Source organism: Columba livia, chromosome 17, assembly GCF_036013475.1.
Source record: "Columba livia isolate bColLiv1 breed racing homer chromosome 17, bColLiv1.pat.W.v2, whole genome shotgun sequence".
Classification (NCBI taxonomy): Eukaryota; Metazoa; Chordata; class Aves; order Columbiformes; family Columbidae; genus Columba; species Columba livia.
Window position 1 is genome coordinate 6,770,440 of NC_088618.1, and position 25,531 is coordinate 6,795,970.

Consider the following 25,531-nt stretch of genomic DNA (forward strand, 5'->3'; position numbering starts at 1 on the left):
CTGGCGCCCCCTGCGGGCCGGGGCTGGGCCGGCGCTCCCTCTGCGGGAGAAACGACGTTACCGGACGTTCCCGACCCGCTCCGCGTGCGCCGGGCGGCGCTGCGGGACGCAGTCACCGAGCAGAGGTTCCTGCAGCCGGAGCCCCCTCGGACCCAGCGGCAAATGAAATCACTTCATTGCAGCGATGGGGCGAACGAGCGCTCGGCGGCACCGGGAGCCGGTTCCGGCGTCCACCGGTCGCTAGTGGTTATTTGGCTTTTCCGTGCTCCCAATGTGATTAACGATGCCCTAAGAACAAAGCAGCCGGGTAGTGTTTCCACTTAATGCCATAATTCAGGTAAAACTACAGGATTTACTTAAATTAATGTATTCCAAGTGAATTTATTTCTAGTTTCTGAGCCTGAGCTTTAGTTTTTCAGGTTTTTCTCCATAGCCACGCAGACCAACCGCTTCTGCGTTACCGTATGAAATTCTCACACCAATCCCAGACTTCGTACCCTGGACAGAAAAGCCAACCCCACAGTTCAAGACCCGACCAAGGGTGGAACTGGCGGTTCGGCACGGCGGGAGGGACACGATTCCGCCTCGGGGGCCAGGAACGGCTCTGGCTGTGGGACCGTTCGCGGCAGCTACACCTGCAGAGGTTTCTGTTGTGAGTGAGCTGCCCTGTTGCTAACAAGGTGCATTTTAAATGGACATTTGTGTCAACTCTCAACCCAGAGGAAGCTGACCTGCACAACTTTAATTTATGGGTAGCTACTGCATTTTTAATTCCTCTGCGGGGTAATTGCTGGTCTCCAAAACTGGCTGAGGCAGATTTTTGGACCCTGATGAGTTGCTGTTTGAGCATCATTCTCAGCACACCGCCCGTGTTCCCCTGCTCGTTTTGCATCTTTCTCCCCAAAGCCAGCGCTGACCCGACCCCCAGGCCCACCCCTGCCCCCCCTTCCCCACGTTCTGTTTGCCCGGAGCAAGAGCTAATGATGCATTTACACATCAGCTCCACGACAGGACAGCAGAAATTCACAGACAGGAAAATTAGATGTTGCCAAATGACCCTCCCACAGATAAATGGCTTTAAAGAAAATCCTCAACAGGCTCTGCCTCTGAAAACATATTTTCATTCAAGTGAAAGGCGGATGCTATGGAAACTGCTGCTCAGCCTTGCGCCTGCACCGGCTTAGTCTGAGGCAAAGAAATGACAAAGGGCTGTGCCAGGGCACAGTGGCGGGGCTCTAAGTGGCTGCTTCCCCAAGCTCGCAAGCATTCGGTATTTTCCTTTATTTGGTTTTGCAAAACCCTGGCTGAGTGCAGTCCCCTGCTGCGGCTCCTTCCCCATATGGACACCATTTGTCTTTTGTTTACTCCAGCAGCTGCAACGTGTGCTCTCCCCAAAACCCTCATCCTCTGTGTTTATAGATAAATTATACCACACACGATAGCATCATCAAGTAGCTGCATCCTGCTGGTTCCAGAGCCCGCGTAGACTGATCACTTCAGACCCGCCCGTGCGCTTTCACCACAGTCTCTGCCCATGGAGGGGACATTTCCCCAGGAAGCTGCTTATTCCACCTGGTCACCAACACCTACCTCAGCTCAACGTCCCTTGCTGCATGGGGCAGAAGGAAGATTTAAGTCTGCAAGTTCCAGCTGGCATCAGTATGGGGAAGATCCACCGTAGCTTCATGGGGAAGATCCACCGTAGCTTCATGGGGAAGATCCACCGTAGCTTCATGGGGAAGATCCACCGTAGCTTCATGGGGAAGATCCACCGTAGCTTCATGGGGAAGATCCACCGTAGCTTCATGGGGAAGATCCACCGTAGCTTCATGGGGAAGATCCACCGTAGCTTCATGGGGAAGATCCACCGTAGCTTCATGGGGAAGATCCACCGTAGCTTCATGAGAAAGATCCACCGTAGCTTCATGGGGAAGATCCACCGTAGCTTCATGGGGAAGATCCACCGTAGCTTCATGGGGAAGATCCACCGTAGCTTCATGGGGAAGATCCACCGTAGCTTCATGGGGAAGATCCACCGTAGCTTCATGGGGAAGATCCACCGTAGCTTCATGGGGAAGATCCACCGTAGCTTCATGGGGAAGATCCACCATAACTTCATGGGGAAGATCCATCGTAGCTTCATGAGGAAGATCCATCGTAGCTTCATGGGGAAGATCCACCGTAGCTTCATGGGGAAGATCCACCGTAGCTTCATGGGGAAGATCCACCGTAGCTTCAGCGCTCGGTTCTCCCCATGCAGGTTTGGGACTGGGCAACCCCTGAAGGTCCTTCCCACCCTGCGTGTCCTTTTGCTGATGACTAACAACAGCGAGCAAACACTGCTGCTCCCACCACCTGCTAGGAAAAGGAAAAGCAATTTCCAATCATTATTTGTAACACGAACCTACGTTCTGCCGCACAAAGAGCGGGGTGCTCCGGGCGCCCCCTCGCTCGCGCAGGGACGCTGAGCACAGCCGCCACACGTCGGTCACGCTGCGTGGTTCTGCAGCCACAGAACACACATTTCCACATGAATTCTTCGCTTCTCAGACACAGGCCAGAGGAACAGCCCAGCAACGGGGAGCAGCGTGCTAACAAATTCCTTCCCAACACCATCCTACACCAAGAGACTGAAGTACTGAGACAACTCATGCTTTAATAGACACTGAAATCACAAAGGAAGAAGGCCAAATGCCTTAGCAATTTCAATAAAAATATGAAAATCTTTTTACATGGTAAATTTCATAATATAAAAAGTTTAATGCTGTCTGGAAACAGAGTTTTAATTTACAAAGAAAGTCCATATAGGCCAAACATGGCTAACACTGCGTACAAGGAGAGCAAGTGCTTAAAGAGCTGCTGCTTGGAAGAGTCTTTGCTGACAGTGCTTTGAGTTACCACCCAACGCTCTTGGGAAGGAGTTCTGCAACCGAGGGGCCACGTTTTCCACGCGCATTTGCAGCCTTTCTGGACAGCACGGCAATGCAATGAACCCGAAACTGCTCAAACCCATTATTACCACCTCGCCTGAAACTGCCAGTGTTTCTTAACAGATTCACAGATACTTCTGTGCACCCGCATCTATTCTGCAACTTGAAAGAGATGGTCACAGAACAGGTCTGACCTAATGAAAGGAAATATGGCCCAGAGTGATATATGAGGGTGTAGCACCCCTTCAATGCTTTTTCCTGCTTTAAGGAAGGTATGATTAAAAAGAAGGAAAATCAGTACCAGGCCAGAGTGCAGGCTAACCAACAAAATCAAATTAAACTAGATTTTGATCAGAGAGATTGTTTACTGTTCCCATTTAGTTGGAGCTAAAGACAGTCAATAAAAGGTCTGTAATCTCACACGGTAAAACGAACTGGGCAAAACCAAACTAAAATATGTTCTGTGGTCTTGGGGAATTGTTGCATGTGGCAGGCTTAATGTGAAAGTGGATAATACCTAATTCTTATTGCTCACTGTATTAAGCAGTGTTGTCACTTGTACCATGCACAAATACAACAACGACAAATGCATTTAAACTCCACAGAAGGAATTCTAATATCAAACGGAGAACAAGTTATTTTCATTTCCTGAATTTCTCCACATACTGGGCAAACCTGATAAAACTTTCTTCCTCACAAAGGGCTTGTTTCTCATTCAGGGGGTGGAGGGGTGAGGCACGAGGTGTGTGAAGTGTCTCCCAGCCACGAGCAAGCATGCAGCTCCATGGCTCTCGTTAAGCCAATGCAAGTGCCCTGTGTCAAGCCGATGGAAACACGTTTCCCAAAGGACTTGTTCTAGTGACACTCACCTCCCGTATTTATACAACACCAATTTTCCCAAACACTGAACTCCCTCTACATCTGAACCCATCCCTGTTTCTAATGCTCCCCCCCTCCCCCCTTAAAAAACAGCAACAGAAGAACGACCTCCCACCCCCATTTAGATCTTTCTGAAAACTTTAAGCCAGTACGAAACGTACTGGCAGCACGGAAAGGGGTTGTACCAGAATGGCAATATAGAACTTCTACAGATTAAAAGATCCTTTAGTTATGGAAGTAAACTACAAGTAAAGAGGCTTATTTCTGGCATGTTATGCAGCACTACAGGGAGTATTTGCTGTTGCTATAAACAAAAAGCTGCCCACTTCCATCCTGGGTGTTCCTGGGATGTCGTTACGCTGGTTAGAAACAGCTGAGGTCACATGAAGTCTCTCAGTCTTGTGACCACAGCAAGTTGCATGATCAGCAATATCACTGTCTACACCACGGGTAGACACTGTACTGACTCATTCTGGCCCACTATTCTAATTTTTCCTGCCAAATGATGAGGAGATGATGTCTCGCACCAAACCATCACAGAAAGATGTAAAGTACAGACAATAACTTGCATCATGTGAGTTGAACAATTTACTCAATTGTTTTGCTACATTGCATAATATGAGTAGATGAATAACTACTCTTTTTGTCTTTCTGCACTGAAACTTATGTGATCACCCATCCCTTGTTAGCTGACTGTACCAACACAGCCCTATGTTCTTTGCCTTTAGTGCTTAATATCTTGCGATGGCAAAAAGGAAAAGATTCTCCTGAAACCAGTGTATTCTAGAACATACTCAAAGTAAGCGTTTGATATATGCACCATGAGTAAGCTGAGCCTAAGGAACTTTATATTCTGATATCAGAATCGAATCCTCTGTCCTGCTATCTTGCTTTTCCTCCAAGATCCCTCAGAAAATCATAAATGATCGGATCCATATTTCCAAGAAGAGCATCCAGACTTGACAAGTGCAACAATTATCTGCATCAGCAACATGCCCCTAAGATGTTTGCAGAGCTGACTGCATTCACCATTCAGGTAACCAGCTGTAAGACTGGAAGTTGACTTAAGATCCAGCCAAAACTCAGGGCCTAATGAATTAAGCCTCACAACACCTCTGTGAGGTAGGTAGGTAATTATTACTATCCCCATTAGATAGAAAGGGAAGACGAGGCACGGAGAGGTGAAGTGATCAGCCTTCAGTCACTCAGCAAATTCTGGGAGTGCAGAAGAGAAACCAAAAGCCTTGGTAATCCAGTGCTCCGACTCCATAGCACGTGGCTTGGGAAACACTCTGCTCGGATCAGAGTGTGCACTGTGGCTGCGTTAACGCTACCACATGCCCACAGTTTTCAGTGCATGTAAATTATCATTTTGATTCCCATTACATCACTGTATTCAATAGCCACTTAAAAGAAATAATCTCCAACTTGATCCACAAGAGCTAAGCTCCGCCTGGCCTAGGAAAGCTTACTCGACACATCCCCAGGGTGCTCTCAGTTCCCTTTCTCCACAGAGCAGAGTGCGCAGGGGTTCTACAGCTGCCCTGCTGCTGCCCCACATCTGTGCTGGGGCCGCACCGACATCGCTCACACTGTACACGTGCTCCAAAAGAAACTCGCTTCCACAGCTGGGGAAAGGTTTGCAGACGTGCCCATGATGAGCCACGTGGAATGATTTAACAGGATCAGTGGATTTATTTGGTCAAGTGATTTCTAAATCACACACACCGATGTCACATTCCTGCCTACTGTGGAACTGTAAAATAATGTTCTGAAATTCTGTGTCTGTAGCCCTGTTCTGTGCACACTTAGACAGGAGACATCTGTGTTGCCCAAATACTTGCCAAGATGAAGTTTCACCATCATAATGCTGCGTGCCAGAAAGGTCAGAGCATTCAATGCAACCAGAGCCTGACTCTCTGACACACGCTCACTACCTCACGCTGAGGCTCACCTTGCTCATTATGCCCCAAACTTTCTTTTTGAGCAGATCAACCAGCAAAATACCACCTGGAAAGTTTCCCTCCAGAAAAGAATTGCCTGAGATGCAGGTTTTAGAATGGGGCACCTCTGTCCTCTTGTCTTTGTTTCACCAGACTCTAAATGATGCAAGAGAACTGCCAGTATCACACTGCTATAGAGTTTCATTGCCAGCATTTTCTTGTGTTTGGCTAACATAGCAGAGCTATCTAGAGGTATGTTATCTTGCCCTCTGTCAGCCTTTGAATGCAATCAAATAAATGGCTTGTACTTCTCCAGGCAGAAACTCGTGCATGCTTTGTGGTACACATGAAAGTTCTGCCTCCTCTCACTTCCCTCTCCAGTCCCTGATATGTTTAATTTCTGTATAAAAAGCCAGCTGTAAAACTGCTTGTTAAGAAATACAAGTAGGTGGCTTAAAAGCTCGTATTTTATGAACAGACAACTGGATTCATTGGACCTGCTGCTGCAGATACTGAACGCTACACAGACCCTGTTATCAAGAGAGTCTGGCCAAGGCCCTGATTGAGGGAAACTAAACCCGTCTGTGCGAGGCCATGTGCCCACGCAGCGGCGGGCAGGGCCGCCTGTCACACTCCTGCGCGGTGCCAACTGCGCTGCGACCACGCTGCTCAGATAATGGTTCTGTATTGATAAAGGCAAGTGGGCAGAAGCAAATACTTTCACAAGACTGTAAGTCATCAGCTGGTACTCATGACATTTCAACATTTGGAGGAAGGAAAAAATCTTCCCGGTGACAAAAATTTATAACCGTTCCCAGACGGCAGCCTCAAGGGCCGTGCAGTTCCTGGAGTGCTACTGGAAGGTGCAGAATGAGTTGATGTCGCTGCATTTGTAGTTTCAGGGCGCCTGTGTCCATTTGGAGGGTTCTTTTGTGGAGAAGCAAGGTGTTGCTCAATAGACAGGTCCTTTAGTTCCAGCTTATCTGCGCTTTCTTCTTTGCTGTGCCGTGGAGATAAATTGAGCAAGCTGAGGACATCCTTCTTAGAAGTCATCGTTCCAGGAGCTCCTCGGAGAATCTTTATTGGGCCAGTAGAGTGATGGGGAGTGCTTTGCCAGAACATCTTTAAGTTGTGGATTGCTTGCACTTTTTCATCTATGGCAGCCATTTTTAATTTGTCTATGTCTGGAGCATCAGCTGGACTTGAGCGAGCAGAACCAGCCGAGGAGTAAGACAGAGCAGGAGATGGAGTGCTGCCAGCAGGAGACTGATGCCCTGAGCTTGGAGAGATATTTCTGGGTGATTTAGAAATATGAGCACTGTAGGGAGAGCTGGGGTACTTGAGTTTGAAGTGAGGCTGCTCAGTTAAAGAGCCGTGTGAATCACAACTTGGGGACGGCTGCCCACTGTATTGGCCCGTGCCTTCTCTGTTTGACATCTCCGATGTCGTAGGGCTATTGTAGCCAGAACTCACTTTCTGGAGAGATGAACTCCTTGTGGGAGGCTTTGGTTTAATTGCAAGGGGTGAAGACTGATTCTTCTGAGTAGAGCTGATGGGCCGACTGAACGCACTGGTCTCGGAACATCTGAACGCAGACACGCCTGCTGGGGTGGACGCCCCATCATCTGAGTTGTTGCTCTTGTTTATTTGGCTGCTGCTTCTCTGAAGACGTTCAACAGCAATGAGGTGACTCTGAGTCTCCTCCAGAATTTTTTGGGCCAACTCTTGCGGATCAAGCTTTGGATTACTGTCCTCCTGGGATTTGACAGTGCTGTCAGTCTCAGTGCTAGACTGGTCAGATTCCCCAGTATCAGAACTTGCAAGTTTCCCAACTTTTTGGAAAGGTGAGTTTGGACTGGGAATAAGAGTCATTTTAACGGGAGAATTTGGGGTACTTATGCTCCCTTTGGAGTTGACAGACTCTTTAATGCCTCCAGTCCGACCAGTTTTGGTCTGTTTGTGATCAGGGGAAAATCTTGGGTTTGTGTTTTCTTGGTAACTGGCCAAAGGCTCATTGCTGATTATAGAAAAACCTTCATACTCTTCCTCATCTTTGCTGGCTACAGTGCTGGTTTGTGGTGACAACTGGCTCTGTGCTGCAGACCTATGCGGATAGATGTTCTTGTGCCTCTCATAGTCCTGGCGTCCCCTGTGTCCCACGCCCTCCGGCGTGCTCTCTGGCTTGGAAACAAAACTCATGGAAGAAGCAATGGAGCTCAGGCTATAGACAGAGATGGCATCGGATGCAACACTGTCTGGACAAGTAGGAGAGAACGGAGGGTTTTGATACTGAGGCACCGGGTTGGAAATAGACTGAGCAGAAGCCAGTGACTCTAGTGATGAGGAACTGTCCAAGCTGAGGCGCTTAGGCAGCTCTGTAGAATCTAAAAAATAAAAAAGAAATTACAAATGTGTCCCTGGATACACAGGAAAACCAAACAAAACCAGGTAATATTCTAATCAGAATTAGGAGGAAATGCTACAGAACATGCACTCAGATTCTGTGCTACTTCAAAAAATCCAACTGCGACTTAGGTGGAGAAAAAAATTTGCACAGCCCAAGGAACACACAGGCAGGAACCGCAGTCTGGGTATCCTAAATGAAACCTGTTAATTCCTTATGATTGCATATCTCAAAACCAAAGGTGAGTTATACACCCTCCAGTTGCTGGACTCTATTCCCAGCCTTAGCCTCAGTCAAGTCTTAGTGCTTGTTTCCCACATGAAAATAACATCATCCAACAGCTGCAGCAAATGTATCTCTGTATGACACGTGATGATGTATGTATGATTCCTGCAAGAGGTAAGTGCAAGATTTCAACAGAAGCCATTCTGATCAATTAATCAGATGATATAGGAGCAAAAACTACTGTAAGGAGCTTTACCAAAAAGCGCCAGCAAGGACTGCAGAGCAAAGTGCATGGTCCTCCGATTAGCTTGTTTCCCAGTTTTCAGAATCACCTCCTCTTGGCCAACTTCACAAAGGTCAAAACCTGTAGTGGAATACAGTGCAAAAAATCACATCTCATAGAAAGATCCAACGTCTTAAACAAGTGTGATCTCATTTACAACACAAACAGAACAAAAAGATATGAGATCCTGCAGTGTCCTGGAATTCTGACTCTCCACCCACAACGCAGAATTTGTTGGTTTGTTTTTATTACTATTTAGCAGCCTTCTCCAGCAGGTGTTGGGAGCTTTACAGAGTGTGAACATGTACACATAAACAAATTGCTCCTGTCCAAACTGACAGACAAAATGCACTAGTCAGTACTGCTTCAGTTGTGAATTATTTGGAATTTTCAGGGAATGATACACTAAGCACATCTCAGGGGACAGTGTCCCACACGCCCCTACCATTCATCATGAATCCAAAGTTTTCTCACAGAAATGCGTCTGAATTTCACGAATGAGGGCATGACTGTGTGTGCAAAATGATGCCTGGCTCTTGTGAGCAACTCAAGCAGTTTTCTTAGATGTTTATTTCTGTAGCACTGTCTCTTCCCTGCAATGCCCTTTCACCAACTCTAAGTAAGGAAAAAACCCAACCCTGACCACTGGCCAAGCAGTGAGCAGAAGAGCTCCGTGCCTGTCAACTGGCAGAGGTACCGAGCAGTCAGGGATCACATCCAGAGATGTGAAGACCAAGCAGCACCCAGACAAACCAATCTCAAGGCTGAATCTCATCCAAGCCACCAAACAAGACACCTGCAGTAGTTTCAGGAAGACAATGGTAAGAAGTGTTTTCCTACCTAGAGCTGCCAGGAACTCATGACAGCCAGGAAGCCTCCAGAGCTGGACACTGATGGAAACCTGGATTGGTGCCGAGGAGAAATCTTGTTCCTTCTCGCCTGCCTGAAGCTGAACCAGGACTTGATGCAGCTGAAGATAACAACACAAACATTAGCCTTTCCTTACAAATCCCATCACTGCTTTTCCGACAGCCACAGTTAAGGAAATGCAGCACAAACATCCCTTTCCCTGTACACTCATACACTCAGCTGCTGCTCCTGAACAGAATAGTGAGATGAAAAGGTCTGGGCAGGGGGACAGTCCAGGGACAGCAACAACAGGCAAAGCTGAAGAGCAGCAAAGGTGTAGACAGAGCAGGGGTGAGGGCTGGGGTGTGACCAGTGGAACCTGAGCAAGAAGGAAGCACAGCAGGAGAATCTGTGAAGTGGAAGAAAGGGAAAGAGGTACTTTGGGGCTGCTCACAGAAATACACAGAAGCCCATTCCATGACTGAGTCATCCTCCTTACGCAAATCCCAAGAAACTCATTCTCAGCATTTAACTGGGCAGAACAAGTCATATGAAACCATGGAAGACTTTCCCAATACCTCCATGGCCTCCAGGAAAGAAGTTTCTCAACTGTGCCCAAGGGACAGGAGTAGCAAAGTAGAGAAAAAAAAAAGTTTATGAAGATCTGACACAAATTAAGGTGCAAGGATCCCATGTAATTCCAAAACACAGCCGGGGCAGGAAGGATGGAAAGCCATTTATCAGGGACCAGCTAAACTCAGGACCACCCATCTCTTACAACCCACACCAGCTTACACGGTCCTTTTTCCATAGGAGCACTATGGAGCAAATTCCAGGCCTGAAAGCGGCTTGAAGACACCACTCTGCAGCACAGGGACACGGGCCTGCAGTGACCACGGCATTTCATCCTGCACAGCAGTGTCATTCCCCAGGGCGCGTAATACTCACCATTCCCACCATATTTTTAACAGCCTTCGGGCAGCAGATAACAAGAAAGGAAAAGAGAGGAGAAAACAAAGAAAGAAAGAACACAAGTTACTCTGTGCTACAAAACGCCTGTGACGGGGGACCCTGCAGTGACACGTCCATGCGCAAACCAGTATCCTGACTGCAAGATACTCCATCCAGAGCAAGGAGGGAGCAATGGAAATGCCCTCAGCTGCACAACAGGAGTCCAACAGCATGGAACAGCTGGAACATGGGAGTGCCCAGCTCATGACCATCACCTCAGACCAACCCACATTCTGGCAGAAGGCTAAACACAAAACAAGCCCTTCTCTTGTTTCCTCTGGGAGGCATTACTGGCACTTAAAGCAGTCAGCAATCCCTAGCTTTTCCTTGCACACGTGGTACTGCTGAAATTCCCTCTTTTGTGGTTCCTGCCTTCTGTTTTGCACTAAAAAAACCCCATTTTCTATCCAGAGCAAAGGATCAGGCTCCCTGTCTTACTGCTCCACTCACGTCAAGAGCACCTGTTCCCTTCTGACACTCATAACCCACACGAGACAGACAGTAAGCAACACCCACTGACAACTATCAGTAATTATGCTCCAGTTTTGAACAAAGTCTTCTCTCCTTTTGGACAGGCAGAGCCTCAGCTGCTCACCAACTGAATGGCTGAGAGGAAGGAGGTGGAAAAAGCAAGTGACCACAGAGGAAGAGAGAGCTAAGTTGAAACCCCTAACTTGTAACTGGATGAACTCTTGTGCAAAAGGAAATTTTGCCTGGGGTTTAGCTCTGGAAGAACATTTGCAAAAATGCAATACCCCTGCCAGTATTTACTGCATGGGGCAGCTGAAGAAATGGTGAGTGTATCTTTTATTAGTTGTGTACAGCCGTATGAACGTTTTCTCTTGGGTGACTTAATTATCTGAGGCAAGAAGACAACTGTGACATAATCTCATAGACACTGTAGCACATTCTGGTCTATTGGAATGTTGTCTTCTGCTCATCACATCCCTTCTACTCGGGGCCTCCCTCTGGTGGCAATGAGGAAAAAGCAACCCTCGTCTCAGGCACTGACAAAAGAGCCAAGGCAAGGAAGCCAAATGCCATAAAAGACAAGCCATTAGAAATATCTCACACACTGCCATAGATCATAACAAGAAACTCTTTCCTTGACGCAGACTCAGTCTAGTGGATTGACAAAGCAGGCTTCTTAGTGGGTAATAACAAAATGGGCCTGATTGTGCATTTTGTGTGGAGACTCAACATGACGGAATGAAGGGAAGCCCTCTGAAGCTCCACAGAGATCATCCCATCTGCCCCGGAACACTTTTGCAAGGGGAAAGGGGAAAAGAAAGTGAGCTGTATGCCCATTCACTACGTGCAGTGTGTTCATTTGCTAAAGCAGGCAAATGATCAAGATAAACCTCATTAGAGGAGCAATCAGGACAGTAGGAAACATGTAATGGAAAGCCAGCCAGTCTGGTGCACAGAGAGACGTCAGGTTAGGCTGGGCATGCTGGAAAGGCTGGGGAGAGGGAGGAACGTGAGGAGACTGGAGGGAGCAGGGAGGGGTCCCACAGGCAGCACTGCCTGTCTCTGAATGACCACGAGTCCTGTCAGCAGAGCTATGAGCTCACATGCCAGGACAAGCACAGGCTCCTTAAGTTCTCTGAGACCCTGCATTGCCCAAAGTCAGCCACACACTGGGACCTGAGTAATTACAGCGGACAAAGATCAGCCAATGTGGGCCCTGGGCAAGATGGCCAAATAGCAATTAGTGCTTCTGACACACATTCCCTTATTTTGCTTCCCCCTCACTGTAGTAGGTATTGTGTTTTCACTTCTGTTACCAAACAGGGAGACCCAAGACCATGCAGCCCAGTAACATACCTGCATTTTTCTCTTCTGGACACACGCTTTCATTCACACAAACAGGCAAGTTTAGAATTTCAATCCTGAAGTGTCCTAGCAAGTTCTGGGTTGATAAACCAAGGCATACATCATTCTGTGCATTTCTGAATGTAGTGACCTGGGAAGAACCATGTAGAAACTGGGACTGGAGGAAAACCTCCCAACTCACCCTGTTGATAAGCTGCTCTCCTGTTTCTGAAGCTGTGATAAGTTTACAAAGTGCCTGAAGTGCAGGGTTAGGCAAACCTGAAAAACATCAGCAGGAACAGGGACTGTTCAGTATCTGTTTTTTGACTGCTAGAAATGTAACAACCTGAACAGAACACAAACTCAGTGAATTCCTAAAACCTCCCCCCCACATCACTGAATAGTTCTGGAAGCAGCAGCAGTTTCCAGAAAGCAAAAGATTTTCCCACTTTGCATGTGATTATACATTTTATGACTGAGAGCTGAGAGAAAGCCAAGAGTCACATCACGCTTCTCAGATACTGGACCCAGTAGAAAACTATCCCATCTGTGACAAACTTTTCATAAACATTTACTTCTAGAACATCTGTCCTGTTAAATACTTTTATTTCATTGATATCAAACATTACCATTTTACAGGCTTGCACCAAAGCAAGGCAGGGAAAGGCCAATGTCTGGTGGGACAGATGAGGACAGAGCTCGTGGTTCTGCTGCTTACCCAGCAGGGACTGGATGGTGGTGCTGCACTGCTGCAGCCGGTCCCCGGGGTCTGACGTAGGGAAGAACACGGCTGCTGGGAGGCCACTGGCGGGAGGGTCCAACCGAAATCCAACCGCAGTGAGCAGTGCCTGCCAGCCGGGAATGCCACCAACTTTATTCTCCACGCTCTGTTGGGAGGTGTACATGGAGTTGTGCTGCCCATTCTGGATTCGCTGCAACGATTTCTCCACCTTTAGGGAAAGTACAGCATTATTTTAGAAGAGATTTTTACTAACTGCCTCTCTTTACACAGTGAAGAGGCAGGAACAGCAGGTTGAGAGACGCAAACCAGCGCTGAACGTGGCCCATCTTACACAGCAGGATGTTAGTGCCCTTGAAAACAGCAGCTCTGGTAACTCGGCACTCACAGCTCTAAAATCACTGCGATATTAACATTCCTTTGGATACTGTGGAAAGCAATGCCACAGGAAACTAAGCACCAGTTTGATGGTGACACTTTGCTATAAGCCTGGCAGCTGCATTTCTCCGCAAAAGGTGACATGTGGTCAGGCTCCAGGCTCTTGCACACACTGCGTATTACCAGGCAGGAGTCTGTGGCTACATAGTGAAGGGCAAAAGAGAGCTGTGCATCGCAAAACCCAGCAACTGGCATGATTAGCAATATTCACAGGTTTCTGTCATGCTATGGATACACCACATTCCTGTGGGACCACAGAAGATACATCGGAAAGCAAAGTATGAGAAGTCATGAGATAATTCTCGCCAGCTGGCAGTTCGGCTTCAGTCCTGCTGCTCCCCACAACAGGCTACTGGCACATACTGGGACAAAAGTGCCTCTTGTCTTCCAAGCATGCACAGAGACAGCAGTCGCTGCACTCTGCATCTCCACGGCTGCAATGTTCACAGCTATTTTCTTGTAGAAACAATTAACCCCGATGATTACCTTATTTTTAAAGCAGAGACCCAATTCAACAGCTAAGGGAGGATTTTGCAACAATACTATGTAAGGCTTTGCTCACTTTGCCTCTTTTTGCTCTGGACACTCCCGCAGGTGTCCCAGTCTTTTCATACTGACCCAGAGTTTCCACCAGAGACCACCTTATGAGAAGGGTTGAAGGTGTATATTCCAGTGTGTTTCTCATCTCATACATCATTTACCGATGAATACCCACAGGTAACACCATCTCACAACCGCACGGGCTGCAATGTCCCTCCCCGTGGCAGCCACTGCTTTCTCTTACCAGATGCAGCAGGACCCGCAGAGCGTCTCGTGCCCTCTCAGGGTGCTGCAGAATCTCAGTCAGGGCCTGTCCCACTAGTGAAGAAGGGCTGTTCAGCTTCATATCACTCCCAATAAGCATGAAGCCTGCAGGATCCAGAATAAGAGATACTCAATCTCCTTTTGTTTCAAAAAAATGTTCAAAACAGCAGCAAATATCCTCTGCCCTCTCAGACTAATGGGAGGGTGGTTTACTGCACCATGCAGATACATTATTTTCCCAGAGCAGCTGCCCACTTGCTGTCCAGACCCACAAAATAAACTTCCAGAAAACTTCTAGACGCTTCTTACTGTCCTCCTCTATTAAATCAAGTGTTTTCTGTCCAAGCAAGTGGAAAAACACTGTATTGCAGCTAAACTTGTCCTAGCATGCTCCACATCTCCTTTACAGCAGCGGAAATCGATACGTGCTGAACAGTGCTTGCAGAAACAAAACTCACAAAACGGAGAGCTTTCCCTGTCTCAATCAGAAACCTGTCCTGGCTCATGCACCGTCTAAAGGCCAGATTCTCCAGACGTCGGCACAAGGAGCTCTGCCTGCCCCTTCTCATCACTGAGGTACACAGCCGCTGCCCTTGCTCTGGTACTCTGTCCGAGACACCATCACGAGTTCAAGGTGAAAGTCGGTGACTGTGTGTAATGAACTTGTTTACACACCACAGAACGGGCAGCACCAACAGAAGCCTCTACCTGGTGGCAACACCAAGTGTCCATGCCCACGGTCACTCTCTTTTGCCCAGGAAGCTGTCACTTAGATTTTCTTAATGCTCTTCCCTTTGAGACAGAAAAATCTTGGAAGGAAAATAAAATACAAACTCAACTGTGGACTGTAACCTAAAGTCAGGGAATGAGTTATTGCATTGGACATTATTTCTTTCCAGTCATGAAACCATTGTAAGGAAACACACTTCACCTCACAATTTGGTTATATCTAATTCATAACCCACTTATTATACAAAGTGAAATACTGATGTTTTCCATGACACCGATACTCAACCACACTCAGCTGAATCAGGGTCTGAATTCTGGGAGAGCACAGGGCACACGCTACTCCCAGCCACTTGCCAGCGCCACTCCGTGCTTAACTCAAACCATTTGGAACAGAAGCGCCTCTTGGAAACCCTGTCTGTTCATTAAAAAGCAGATTGTTCCTACCTGCCCAGTTGGATGGATGGGAGAACTGCTTGCTGCTCTGCACAGTCTTCATTGCTTCCCCAAGGGCTGCGCTGGCTTTCATCCCATTCAAGAGGGAGGAATAGAAGGCATGCACAAACATCTTGGAAGCAGCCACAGGAACAGGCCAGAGTGACACCAGGACACACTGAGCCCCAGCAGCCAGGAATGCTCTTGTCAAGCCAATCACTCCATCAGCAGTGACTTTGCTGCTGGATTCTTGGTAAGAGCCAAGAACCACTAACTTGACAGGAAGTCGCAGATCCAGGACATCAGCTGCCGTAAGCAGAAACTCCTGAAGAGGAGGGCAGTCTGAGATGCTCTCCACATCACTGGCATCATCCTGCATCCGAAGGGATTCTGGGATTGTGTACGTGTTCCCAAAAGAACTCTTGCTGCTGGCTGGATTGCTGTCAGAGTTGGGTGTCAGGACCAAAGCAGCCAGTTTCCAGGAGACGTGGGTTGCAAAATGGACACATTCTGCCTGGGTGAGGGCACTCATGACCCTCTCTTTTGTTGCTGCATTGCCAACTAAGGGCTGGCAGCCCAGTAACTCAGACACCATATATGCTTCCTCTTCTGCAGAGGGCATAGGCCCCCACAGCCACCTGTCCATAACTGCTGAAGGGAGCTTGGGATTTCCTATGACAGCTGCCATTGAGGTAGAACTGCAGTAAGCAGGAGTAGTCTTCCTCGCATGGGACTGCAGAGAGAAAGAGAAAATGGAGTTCAAAGATCTGGTTGTTATGGTGCTGGTAATAAAATATCCTAAAATGAATGCAAAGACAGGAGGAATGTGACAGGACAGGCAGCTTTCCAAGGGAGCTCAGTATTATCACAAACACCTACACTTCTGCAGCCTGCCATATAGTTCCACAGCCCAGGACACACCGTCCTTTAGATGAGGATATCCAAACGATCCATTCCCCTTGTCCTTCCTGGCATGCCTGGGGCTGGGATTTCATGCTGCAGGAACTACATCAGAATCTACTTCACAGATGTGGTGCTCAATGTGCTTATGAGAACTGGGAGTGTCCTGGGAAGGTGGTACATTTGTGGTTTCTATTCTTTCATCTGGCACAGCAGGACAGAGCTGCTCCTATTCCAGCATGTACAGGAACCTGCACTGCACAGGACAGGTTTTATGAAAGAGGTTTTCTAAGGCAATGTCAGACCTTGGAGCTGGGATTCAGCGACTGGATGGATGGCACCGCAATGAGGCTGAAGCGCTCATAGAGGTACTCGTTGGAGGAGCTGCCCTTCAGGAGAGCAAAAGGAATGAGGTACAGTTCTCCCTCCAGAACCAGTATCAGCTGGCGATGGCGGCCAACAGGCCCACTGGAATGCATCAAACCCTGAAAAGAAAAGAGAGAAAATCAGTTCAACTCTTTCACTCCTTCAGCGCCCCAGCCCGCACCTTCCAAGCATCAGGCAAGCAAACTTTGCAGTGTTCACTGCAGGACAGAGACAAGGATCTAGCACACAAGGATCCCTGCCCAGGAGACACCGGGCCTGTGCCCCCACATTGCGCCGGCAGCCGAGCCCTGCACAGCATCATGCTGCAGAGAAGGGCCCGAATGGGCCAGGCGCTGGGACACCGTCATCAACCCCATGGTTGCCAAGCACCCAAGCAGCCCCAGTCCCAGGATGGAGAAGGAGCAAGGCCCAGAGCCAGGCCCAGCCTGTCTGGCTGCCAGCCCGGCAGCAGGAGGTGCAGGGTGGTGCTGCTGGGCTCCCAGTGCTGCTTTTTCTAACTCCCAGACCTATCCATCCCCAGATGGAGCTGCCAAGTTTGCCAATTAATATTAGTGAATTACAGATACGCTTCTTGCTTTAGTTCATCAGAAGCATTAAACGTTGGCAGCTGACTGAAGTGGTATCAACAGCAACATCCCTTGTTTCCACCTCCCAGCACACCCAGTATCACCATCTGGGAAGACCAAGTCAAAACCACCATGCTTCACATACAATCCCTAAGCTGCCTGTTCTTGCTTTCCAACACCGAGTTTGGTAAGTGAATCTCTACGTTTGACAGTGCCAAAGGCTTACTCCTTCCATAGGTCCTATCAGCAAGTCGTAGAGCGCGCGGAGTGGGGGTTTGGTGAAGGAAGCCTGTCTCCTTGGAAGAGACGATGTTCCATCCTTAACAGGAGACACGGTGCTGCTGAACAGACTGGTCATGCTCTGACAGCTCCTGTGGGCAAAAGGCAAGCGAGAGGTCAGAAAATTTCCTTCCTCAGTTGCCACAACCAGTCTCCAGACCCAGCTTTCATCATGTCTAAAAACTACTCTCTGAAGGAGGAACAATGCCACCACTCATGCCCCAAAATGACGAGGAATTTACATCTTACAGGCCTCCAGGAGTAATTCAAGAACGCAAATGGAAGCCTGGTGTCCAACTGCCTGCGCTCTCCATTGCGGAGGTTCTTGTCAAAGTCCGAGTTCGCTGCCGCCACTCAGAGCTGCTGACACGGGACGAGGTGACCTGCACAACCCCAAGTTCACTGCAGGATCAGCATGGACACAGCACTACGCACTCCCCTCCAGACCCTCTGCCCAGCGCCGCTGCAGCTGACCGAGCCAAGCACGCTTTGCAGTGCTCAGACATTGCCGCATTTTATGTAGCACAGATTTTAAAATTAGATGAGGAAATAAAAACTGTGCTTTCCCAGTCTCATGCATTTCTAGTGCCCTGAACCCTGTGCTTCAAGCATGTCTCTCTAGTGTATTCTGCCCTACCAACCAGTTTAGAAGGGCAGGGATACCCCACCGCTTATCCAGGAACCAGGGAGCACGAAGAGCTTTAGTCCTAGCACACCAGCCCTGGCCTTCCCAAGTAGTAGCTCTTTGTCAGCAGGTGGCACTCGCCAGCCTCACCTGCTGTATGAAGCGATTTTAACGTGCTAATTTATTGCAGAGAATAGGGGCTTGATTACTCTAATCAGCAGAGCCTCCTTCATCTTGGTTTCACAGCCAAGCAGCTCTAGATTTATTTCTTCACCACTAGGATTGCTTTTGATTAGAACAAAACCAAGGGAGTATCATAAATCTTTCCATCTCTTGCCTGTGTGTTTGTGTACACAAAGAGTAAGAAAATCCATAGGGGGAGGATCTCTTGTTGCAGCAGAGCAGAGCAGAGCTGCAGCCCTGGCCAGCCCACTCCCTTTCTGCCCAAACCAGGGCAAACAAACAGCTCCCAGGTGGCTCGTCAGGCATCCCAGTCCAGGTGATTTCAGTGTTACAAGAGGGAGACTTTTGAGTCTTTTGGCCAAACGCCCCTTCTACAGAGTGCTGGCCTCTGGGGTGCTGCACTGATCACTTCTACCTTTCTCTCAGAATGTAGAGGGGTCCCCTGATTTCTGGAACAGTAAAATTGCTTATTTGGAAACCTCTGCACAGACTCCGCAGAGTTGCTTTATTTACAACCCTTTCTATAAGGCAGCCTGAGCTGCAGCAAGCAGAAGGAACAGCACAAATGTGCCTGCATACACCAGCATCACCTCTGCTTCCAGCCTTTGTCCAGGAGATGCACAAAGCAATGATCCCATGACAGCCTCAGAGAAAGGGGCAGGGACCAGTGTCATGCAAGCCTTGAGCTCAGACTGACAGGTCCCGCACTCAGCACAGAGCTGCTCCTGCCTTGACCCTCATTAGGGCTCTGGACAAGTCAAATACCGCTCGTGACCAAACAGAGCCCTTCTGGAGGGCTGGCAGTCGGACACTGCTGTGGTGGTCCGGCAGGCTCAGGACAAGGGACATCCAGCAGCCCCATCACACTGCAAGCCCTCCTCAGAAAGACCCTTCCTAGAGAGGCGGCCCCGAATCCATGTTCAGGGCCTCGACACACTCACAAAGCCAAGCTGTGGGGAGCTCCAGAAAACATTCAGATATGAGCTCCCTGTGGATGCTTTCAAGGACCCGCAATTATCTCCAGAACCCACCAGTGGCTGCACAAAATCCGCAGACCACCCAGCGCTCTCTGCCTGTGTGGTCTGTACTTGGGCAGCTCCAGCGCTGCACCCTGTATGGTAGAGAACCAGACAGACAAGAGACTCTGCAGCCACTGCGTTCCATCTGCCTGCCAAAGACCTCGCTTGTCCTGGGCCAGGAGCAGAGAAAATAGAAGCTGCATAAGACATGAGCAAATGAGACTATCTTGGGGGCTGTATCACCCACAGCTATGGCCAGTACTGGGATCCTTGCAGAATCCCTTCAGTGCTTCTTTCTCCTCCAACATCCATTTATTCTCAGAAGTTCCCTAAGTGAACTGCCAAACCCCCACATTTCTGTTTTTCTAAGCAGAACTGCCAAAAAATCATATTATTCTCTGCTTAAAAGCCAGGTCACCTGATGACAGCAGCCAGAAGGCACCCACCCCAAACCAAGGGCTTCCCTTCAGTCACCTGCCTGTCACCAGACATGCAGACTGGATGGCTCCAAACAGTCCCTCCATCTCCAGGGCCTCCTTTTCTAACGCGGGACCTTAACAGCATGTGCAATTCCTGCGCGTGAGGGAGCTTGCACTGGCCCCAAGCCATGCAAACTCCCTTGAGGATCTCCAGTGTTCCAGCACAAGATGTGAACATGCATCCAGGCCCCACATGAGGAACCAGGGTCTGCCTTAGCAGCAGGGAAGACAAGCTCTTGTTCTCAGCTCCAAGCAAGCCCTGCTCCTCATTGTCCCTTGCAGCGCAGAAGCCAAACAAACAGACACCACACCTTCACTCGCTGCTGGTGAGCCACGAATTTACCATCCTCTGAAGCATCACAGCAGCAACAATCCACCCAGCGTTGACCTGCAGCTACAGGAACTCACTCCAGTACCAGCTGGCAGAAAAGCCATTGCACAGAGGAGCTGAGCTGGAGGCTGGAGCTGCAAGATCCCAGCTTGTACAGCGTTGTATTCTCACCTGTTCAAGAGGTTGTTCCTGCTGACCATCCTCAGGAAGCCAGTAGGGTCAGTCATTGAGTTCAGCTTGTTATTCACCTCCTCGAACTGTTGGTCCATGATATCCCCAGCTTCACTCTCAGTCTCACTGCTGGCACAGGCTCTGCAGGGGGAAGGAGTCATCGATGCAAGATAGAGCAACAGCTTTGTGACAAATGCTCAGCCCGTTTGAGAGAAAATGTTTTTCAGACAGAACCTCAACCAAATGCTGAAGTTGAATTCTCCTTGCATCGCATCACCTCCTGTTAGGTACAGGAAAGACTCATAACCCCAACCCTACCTCTTCTCCTAGGCGCCCTTCAAGGTTTAAAGAGTGGGACATGCCAATGGAAATGCAGGACCCCAATTCCCATGCACTGCAGGTATGGGCTTTGGAAGCTGTAGCCCAACACAGGAAAGCTGAGCTCTGCAAACAATGCCAGCTCAGCACTTGATTTGCCTGACAAGTTAGTGCATGTTGCACTAGTAGCAAACTGGACCTGCAAACTGCCGATGTGTTCCTCAGCCACCCAAAGTAAAGCACTTTCTGACTACGTAGCAAGCTTCACTTATAAAAGCAAGCTCAACGGTCACCACATCCTTTACCCTGCGTGCTTCATTCACCAAGAACATACGGGGACAGGGACATCCCCAACTCTGCTTGTCAGACAGAAGTGCTCAGAAAAATACTACTTGGAAATATCAGCATAGAAACTATATTTGTACTGATCCAATCAATAAATCAAACCAAGTACCATGAGAGATCACAAGATCAAGTATAAATAAGCAGAAAATCCTGACTTGTGATAAGTCCATAGGATTAAAAAAAAGGAGGAAACATAGTTGTGGGACCTATGTGAATAATAGATTGGAGTAAGGTTTTACTTTTAATCTTTGCTGAAACGCATCAGATGGATTAATTCACTGTAAATTATTTACTCAGCTATAGCCACGAGGGAATGTATTTGGATGAGGGGTGGAATTCCTACGGTATTTGCAGTTTTTCATAAGTAAACCTTTGAAGGGGAACTAATTACACTGGAAACCCTAAGTACGATGGAATCAACCCATATACAGTCAGACACAGCATCTGCCTCCTCATCCAATCTATAGATTCATTACCCAGCCTATGGATTCAAACCTTATTTGCACGTGCATATAGAATTACTTGGCAGAAAAATAGCCATGGATACAAAAATGAAGCAATTGTTTTGTGGCTGCAGTGAAAATTTGCCCCTCCGCTGACTTTCAGTTCTCAGACTTCTCAGCTCATCAGCTCACCCCAGACTGTTATAAATTGCTTTCAGGGTCAGATCGCCCTGCCCAGCTTACCGGGTATAGTAGGAATCCACACCCAGAGCCTCCCGCACGCTTGAGATGTACTGTTCCAGCGCAGAGTTCGTTATCATTTGCAGAGCCACGCTGTTGGCTTCATGGAATTCCCCAGCGTTTTCTGTCAGGCTGTCACCCAGATAATACTCATGAAATTTCAGAATTCCTGCAAGGCACCAGAATCACGAGGTTATTTCTGCAGAGCAGGAAGAGTGATGCCAGCAACTGCCTAGGAAGGCACAGCACTTGGCATTTCCAGTACAACTGGGGCAAAGCATTCTGTGCCATGTCTCCGCAGGGCTTTTCCAGCATTCTGCAAAACAGCCTCGCTTGTAAAGTCTGGTTTTGTACTTTGCAGATGATGGCTCAAAGGTACGAAGACAGAGCAGTGCTTTTACGAGGCTCTCAGAATGCATTTGCTATTGCAGCACTCTCATATAAATTATAAACCAGATCTTTCATACAAGCATCTACCAGAGGAATTCACATTTCAATAGATGCACATGAGAAATACCTATTAATAGCCTCTGATCACATAACTGAACACACCAGGCCCAAATGCTGAACAGAAGTGTTACTACTACAGCAAAACTTCTTTGCCTCACACAAAGATTTTTCATTTCACTCATTTGCATGAAAATACATTATATACAAAGAAAAAGATGGATTAATGCATAGCAAAATATTAAAAGATAGCATTTTGTAATGGGTAAACCAGACAAAGGACATGCACTATTTTGTTAAGAATTCCATTACTGCTGCAGATAAAACCTTCCTCCACTCAGACCAGCATATCCTTCCTGATATAATTAATTCTCTAGCCTGTGATCAACAGTAAAAGGCTGCTTTGGATGGCCTGTTTGCCTTGACAGCATAAATTATTAAACCAGTTAAGAAGAGTGGAGGAATAAAGAATTAGGCAACTCCTTCTGCAAAACCAGCAGCAAATACAGAATGAGCGAAGAGGCTCTAATGACACCATCTCAACTGGATAACGAGGATCCTGGGCTGCCACCCACGCTGCTCCCTCTGTCAGCGCTACCGACACAAGAGCGAAGAGGTCGCAGCGGCTGGGCTGGAGCCCCCACCGCAGAGCTGCCCAGCAAAGCTGCTCCAGCGGCAGCACCGCGGTCCCTGCGGCAGTGCCGGCAGGAGCCACAACCCGGCACCCAAGCAGCGCAACTGCTGGGCTGCCAGACCCGCGCTGCCCAGGAGGCTGCTCGTGAAGCCTGCTGGCAAACCCCACACTGCTGATCCATGTAATTTTAGTAAACGCAGCTTGATATTAACATTATAGAGTTACTGGCATTTGATTGTGCAAACTACAGGCCTGGAAAGCAAATTAGTGACCGGATGAATAGCAAGGACAACACCATCTTACACTTACACATACAACATTGCAAAATGTCCCCCCAAAGCCTATCTTCCAATCACTGCCACCCCATCTGAAGGCAGGCACGTGTGAATGTTTGCTTCCCTTCCCCAAGCCGTTTTGCTGCAATCTAAATAGTGCTTTTTATCTCGTTAGCTTTGTCATGGTGAAGGGCTGCAATTATTAAATTATATTCAGAAAGAACTCATGAAAATTTACAGTCATCACTTTATTAGATAATGAACAACAGCTGTCTGCAAAAAGAAATCCTCTTCAAATTAATCCTCCTTGCTCCTCTGTGATAAGTGTTTCCACATTCATATGAGGAGAATTCAAAGGATCAGGCAGTTCAATGGCATATCAGGAAGCAGGGACGCCCTCCTGTTTTCTGCAATCCACTTCAGTGAATAAATGTCAAAAGCTTTTGGAAGGATAAAGCACAGAAATATAGTCGGGATTCTTATGCATGGAAGATTCTCACAGAGCCAACATACACAGAATCCCATTACTGCTCTGCTCTGCCCTGTGGGAAATACATACAGATTGGTGGTTGAAAAATGGAAATATTAAACACATGAAACATTTCCATCTCCAGGTGAACATGAAAGCCCTGAAAAAGCTCTCCTGTGTCATTATTGTTGGGGTTATGCCACAGTTTTCAGTCTATTTAACTGTAAGGTACTAGATGGAAAGGATGCCCTCACATATTCGCTCTACTCCCAGATTAATTACTAGCTAAAAATGGTACAATTCTCCCTTTGTAAGGCTTGTTCCACACATTCTCATCTCCAAGAAGGACCTCACCTGCCCCAGGAGCCAGCAGCCAGCTGTACAGATAACCTGCAGCCAGAGAGTAGTAGAGAACAAGCCCCCTCTGGCCATTCACTGTCTCCAGGACCTGGTCAATGGTCACTGGAGAATAGGGATCAGAGTCCTGCTGCCCAGTCTGGCGTTCCACGAGCAGGTCAGCAAATGCCCTCGTTCGTCCTCTCTCTGCTACTGCTAAAGCTTCATCATGGTGACCTGAAAAGACAAAGCCATCTCTCAGACCTGCTATCCCAACCCAAACTAACACCCGGGGAGCAGGGAAGCAGGGTCACAGCATGTATTTGTGGAAGCAGCAGTCTCTGCACTAGAACACAATCCCACAGATCCTCTTGGCTACAGACAATAACACAATGTGTGGGACAATGAGCCACAGAAAGGGAAATTAACAGAGGAAGCAAGAGAGAAGATGCAAAGGTGCCTGAAACCCAAAGCAGGAGACCCTTATTTCTGTCCTGGCAAAGAAATAGTGTGCTGCGCCAGACAGGTGAGGAGGGAAGGATATATCACATGAACTGCATCCCTGCAACTTCAGCTAAACGCTTGGCATGAACATGGAGCTCAGACTCAGCGTACAATGGCTCCTCTTACCAAGACTGACCAGTACCCGCTGCAGGGCCTGGTAGGAGGACGTCTGCAGGTCGAAGAGGGACAGTTTGTAGTCAGTGCTCAGCTGCACCTCGTGTCGGATGGTTTCAAACAGTGCCGAGGCCCGGTACAGCTGGGAGGGAAAACAGCGATGGTGACTTCCTCACAGACACGGCACAAAGCAGTGGCTGGGAGAGCAGCATCCAGGGCTGACATACCCTCAGGCAGGGGAGCTCAGCCCCTCGGGACGGCAGCATCCCTGGCAGAGGGGAGGTGACTGGACAGAGGGCACGTGGCCCTGAGTTGGCTCAGTGCATCAACCACCCTACCCAGGATGCACCAGACATCTTCTCCCAGGGGACAGGAATGACCTCAAGGGCTCACAGGACACAAGCCCCCGAGCCCAGGGCAGACCACAGGATATATATACACACACATATACCTGGTGCTGAGACTCCTCCAGGTTCCCACTTGCCCAGAGGGAGAGGCCAAGGCCATGGCGGATTTTGGCTTCATCCTCTCTGCGTCCCAGCTGCTCTGCCAGCCTCAGTCCTGAAAAGGAGCCGGGGTGAGAAGGCCAAAAGGGAGAAGGGGCTTTGGCAGCCGGTGCAGAACAACATCTGCCCCAGCAGCCCATGGGCTGCCGGCACCAGCAGCACCTTCTGCATCATTCTCCCCTCCACCACACTCCAAACCTCTCGCCTCCATGGGCCCTGCTGACAACAGGGACACCTCTCAGGTACCTCTGTTTCCCACAGACCCAGGAGTGGGAACCCCGGCCACAACCACACAGTTCTGCAGCAGCTAGCGTTTGCGGGCTTTTCAGGAATTCTGTGTCACACTAGGAGAAGGAGCTGTATTTAGTTTCTCCCCTTCCAGATTAATTGAATTCCCTCTGTGTACTGGAATCCTGCCAAGGTCAGCTTCAGGAAAACCAGACTAACTGAATGTAATTAATCCTTTATCTCCCAGCTTC

General features: G+C 48.4%; 2 protein-coding genes across 6 annotated transcripts in view; one reads left to right on the forward strand and one right to left on the reverse strand.

Moving 5' to 3' along the window:
- Positions 1–14: 14 nt before the first annotated feature.
- On the forward strand, positions 15–3,554 carry LOC135575617 (protein PRQFV-amide-like). Of its 3 annotated transcripts, none has more exons than XM_065033005.1 (2): positions 15–337; positions 1,420–3,554. In XM_065033005.1, exon 2 carries the CDS (start codon positions 1,614–1,616, stop codon positions 2,466–2,468), a length of 855 nt encoding a protein of 284 aa, XP_064889077.1. In that variant the 5' UTR covers positions 15–337; positions 1,420–1,613; the 3' UTR covers positions 2,469–3,554. The 3 variants fall into 3 exon arrangements, with proteins under 3 accessions (XP_064889077.1, XP_064889078.1, XP_064889076.1); XM_065033006.1 differs by having other exon boundaries at positions 26–337; positions 1,371–3,554; XM_065033004.1 differs by having other exon boundaries at positions 78–337; positions 1,001–3,554.
- TTC28 (tetratricopeptide repeat domain 28) overlaps positions 2,637–25,531 on the reverse strand; it is a 99,874-nt gene continuing 76,979 nt past the window's right edge. For 2 of the 3 annotated variants that reach the window (XM_065032990.1, XM_065032992.1), the window contains 15 exons: positions 24,998–25,107; positions 24,559–24,688; positions 23,947–24,165; positions 21,771–21,936; positions 20,422–20,562; positions 17,561–17,705; positions 16,687–16,866; positions 15,494–16,214; positions 14,301–14,425; positions 13,058–13,289; positions 12,542–12,618; positions 10,462–10,485; positions 9,505–9,634; positions 8,638–8,745; positions 2,637–8,136 (listed from right to left, as the gene is read on the reverse strand). In XM_065032990.1, the coding sequence (XP_064889062.1) occupies positions 6,512–8,136; positions 8,638–8,745; positions 9,505–9,634; positions 10,462–10,485; positions 12,542–12,618; positions 13,058–13,289; positions 14,301–14,425; positions 15,494–16,214; positions 16,687–16,866; positions 17,561–17,705; positions 20,422–20,562; positions 21,771–21,936; positions 23,947–24,165; positions 24,559–24,688; positions 24,998–25,107 (4,133 nt within the window). In that variant the 3' untranslated portion in view covers positions 2,637–6,511. The remainder of the gene's footprint in view (positions 8,137–8,637; positions 8,746–9,504; positions 9,635–10,461; positions 10,486–12,541; positions 12,619–13,057; positions 13,290–14,300; positions 14,426–15,493; positions 16,215–16,686; positions 16,867–17,560; positions 17,706–20,421; positions 20,563–21,770; positions 21,937–23,946; positions 24,166–24,558; positions 24,689–24,997; positions 25,108–25,531) is intronic. The other variant, XM_065032991.1, reaches the window with a different exon arrangement.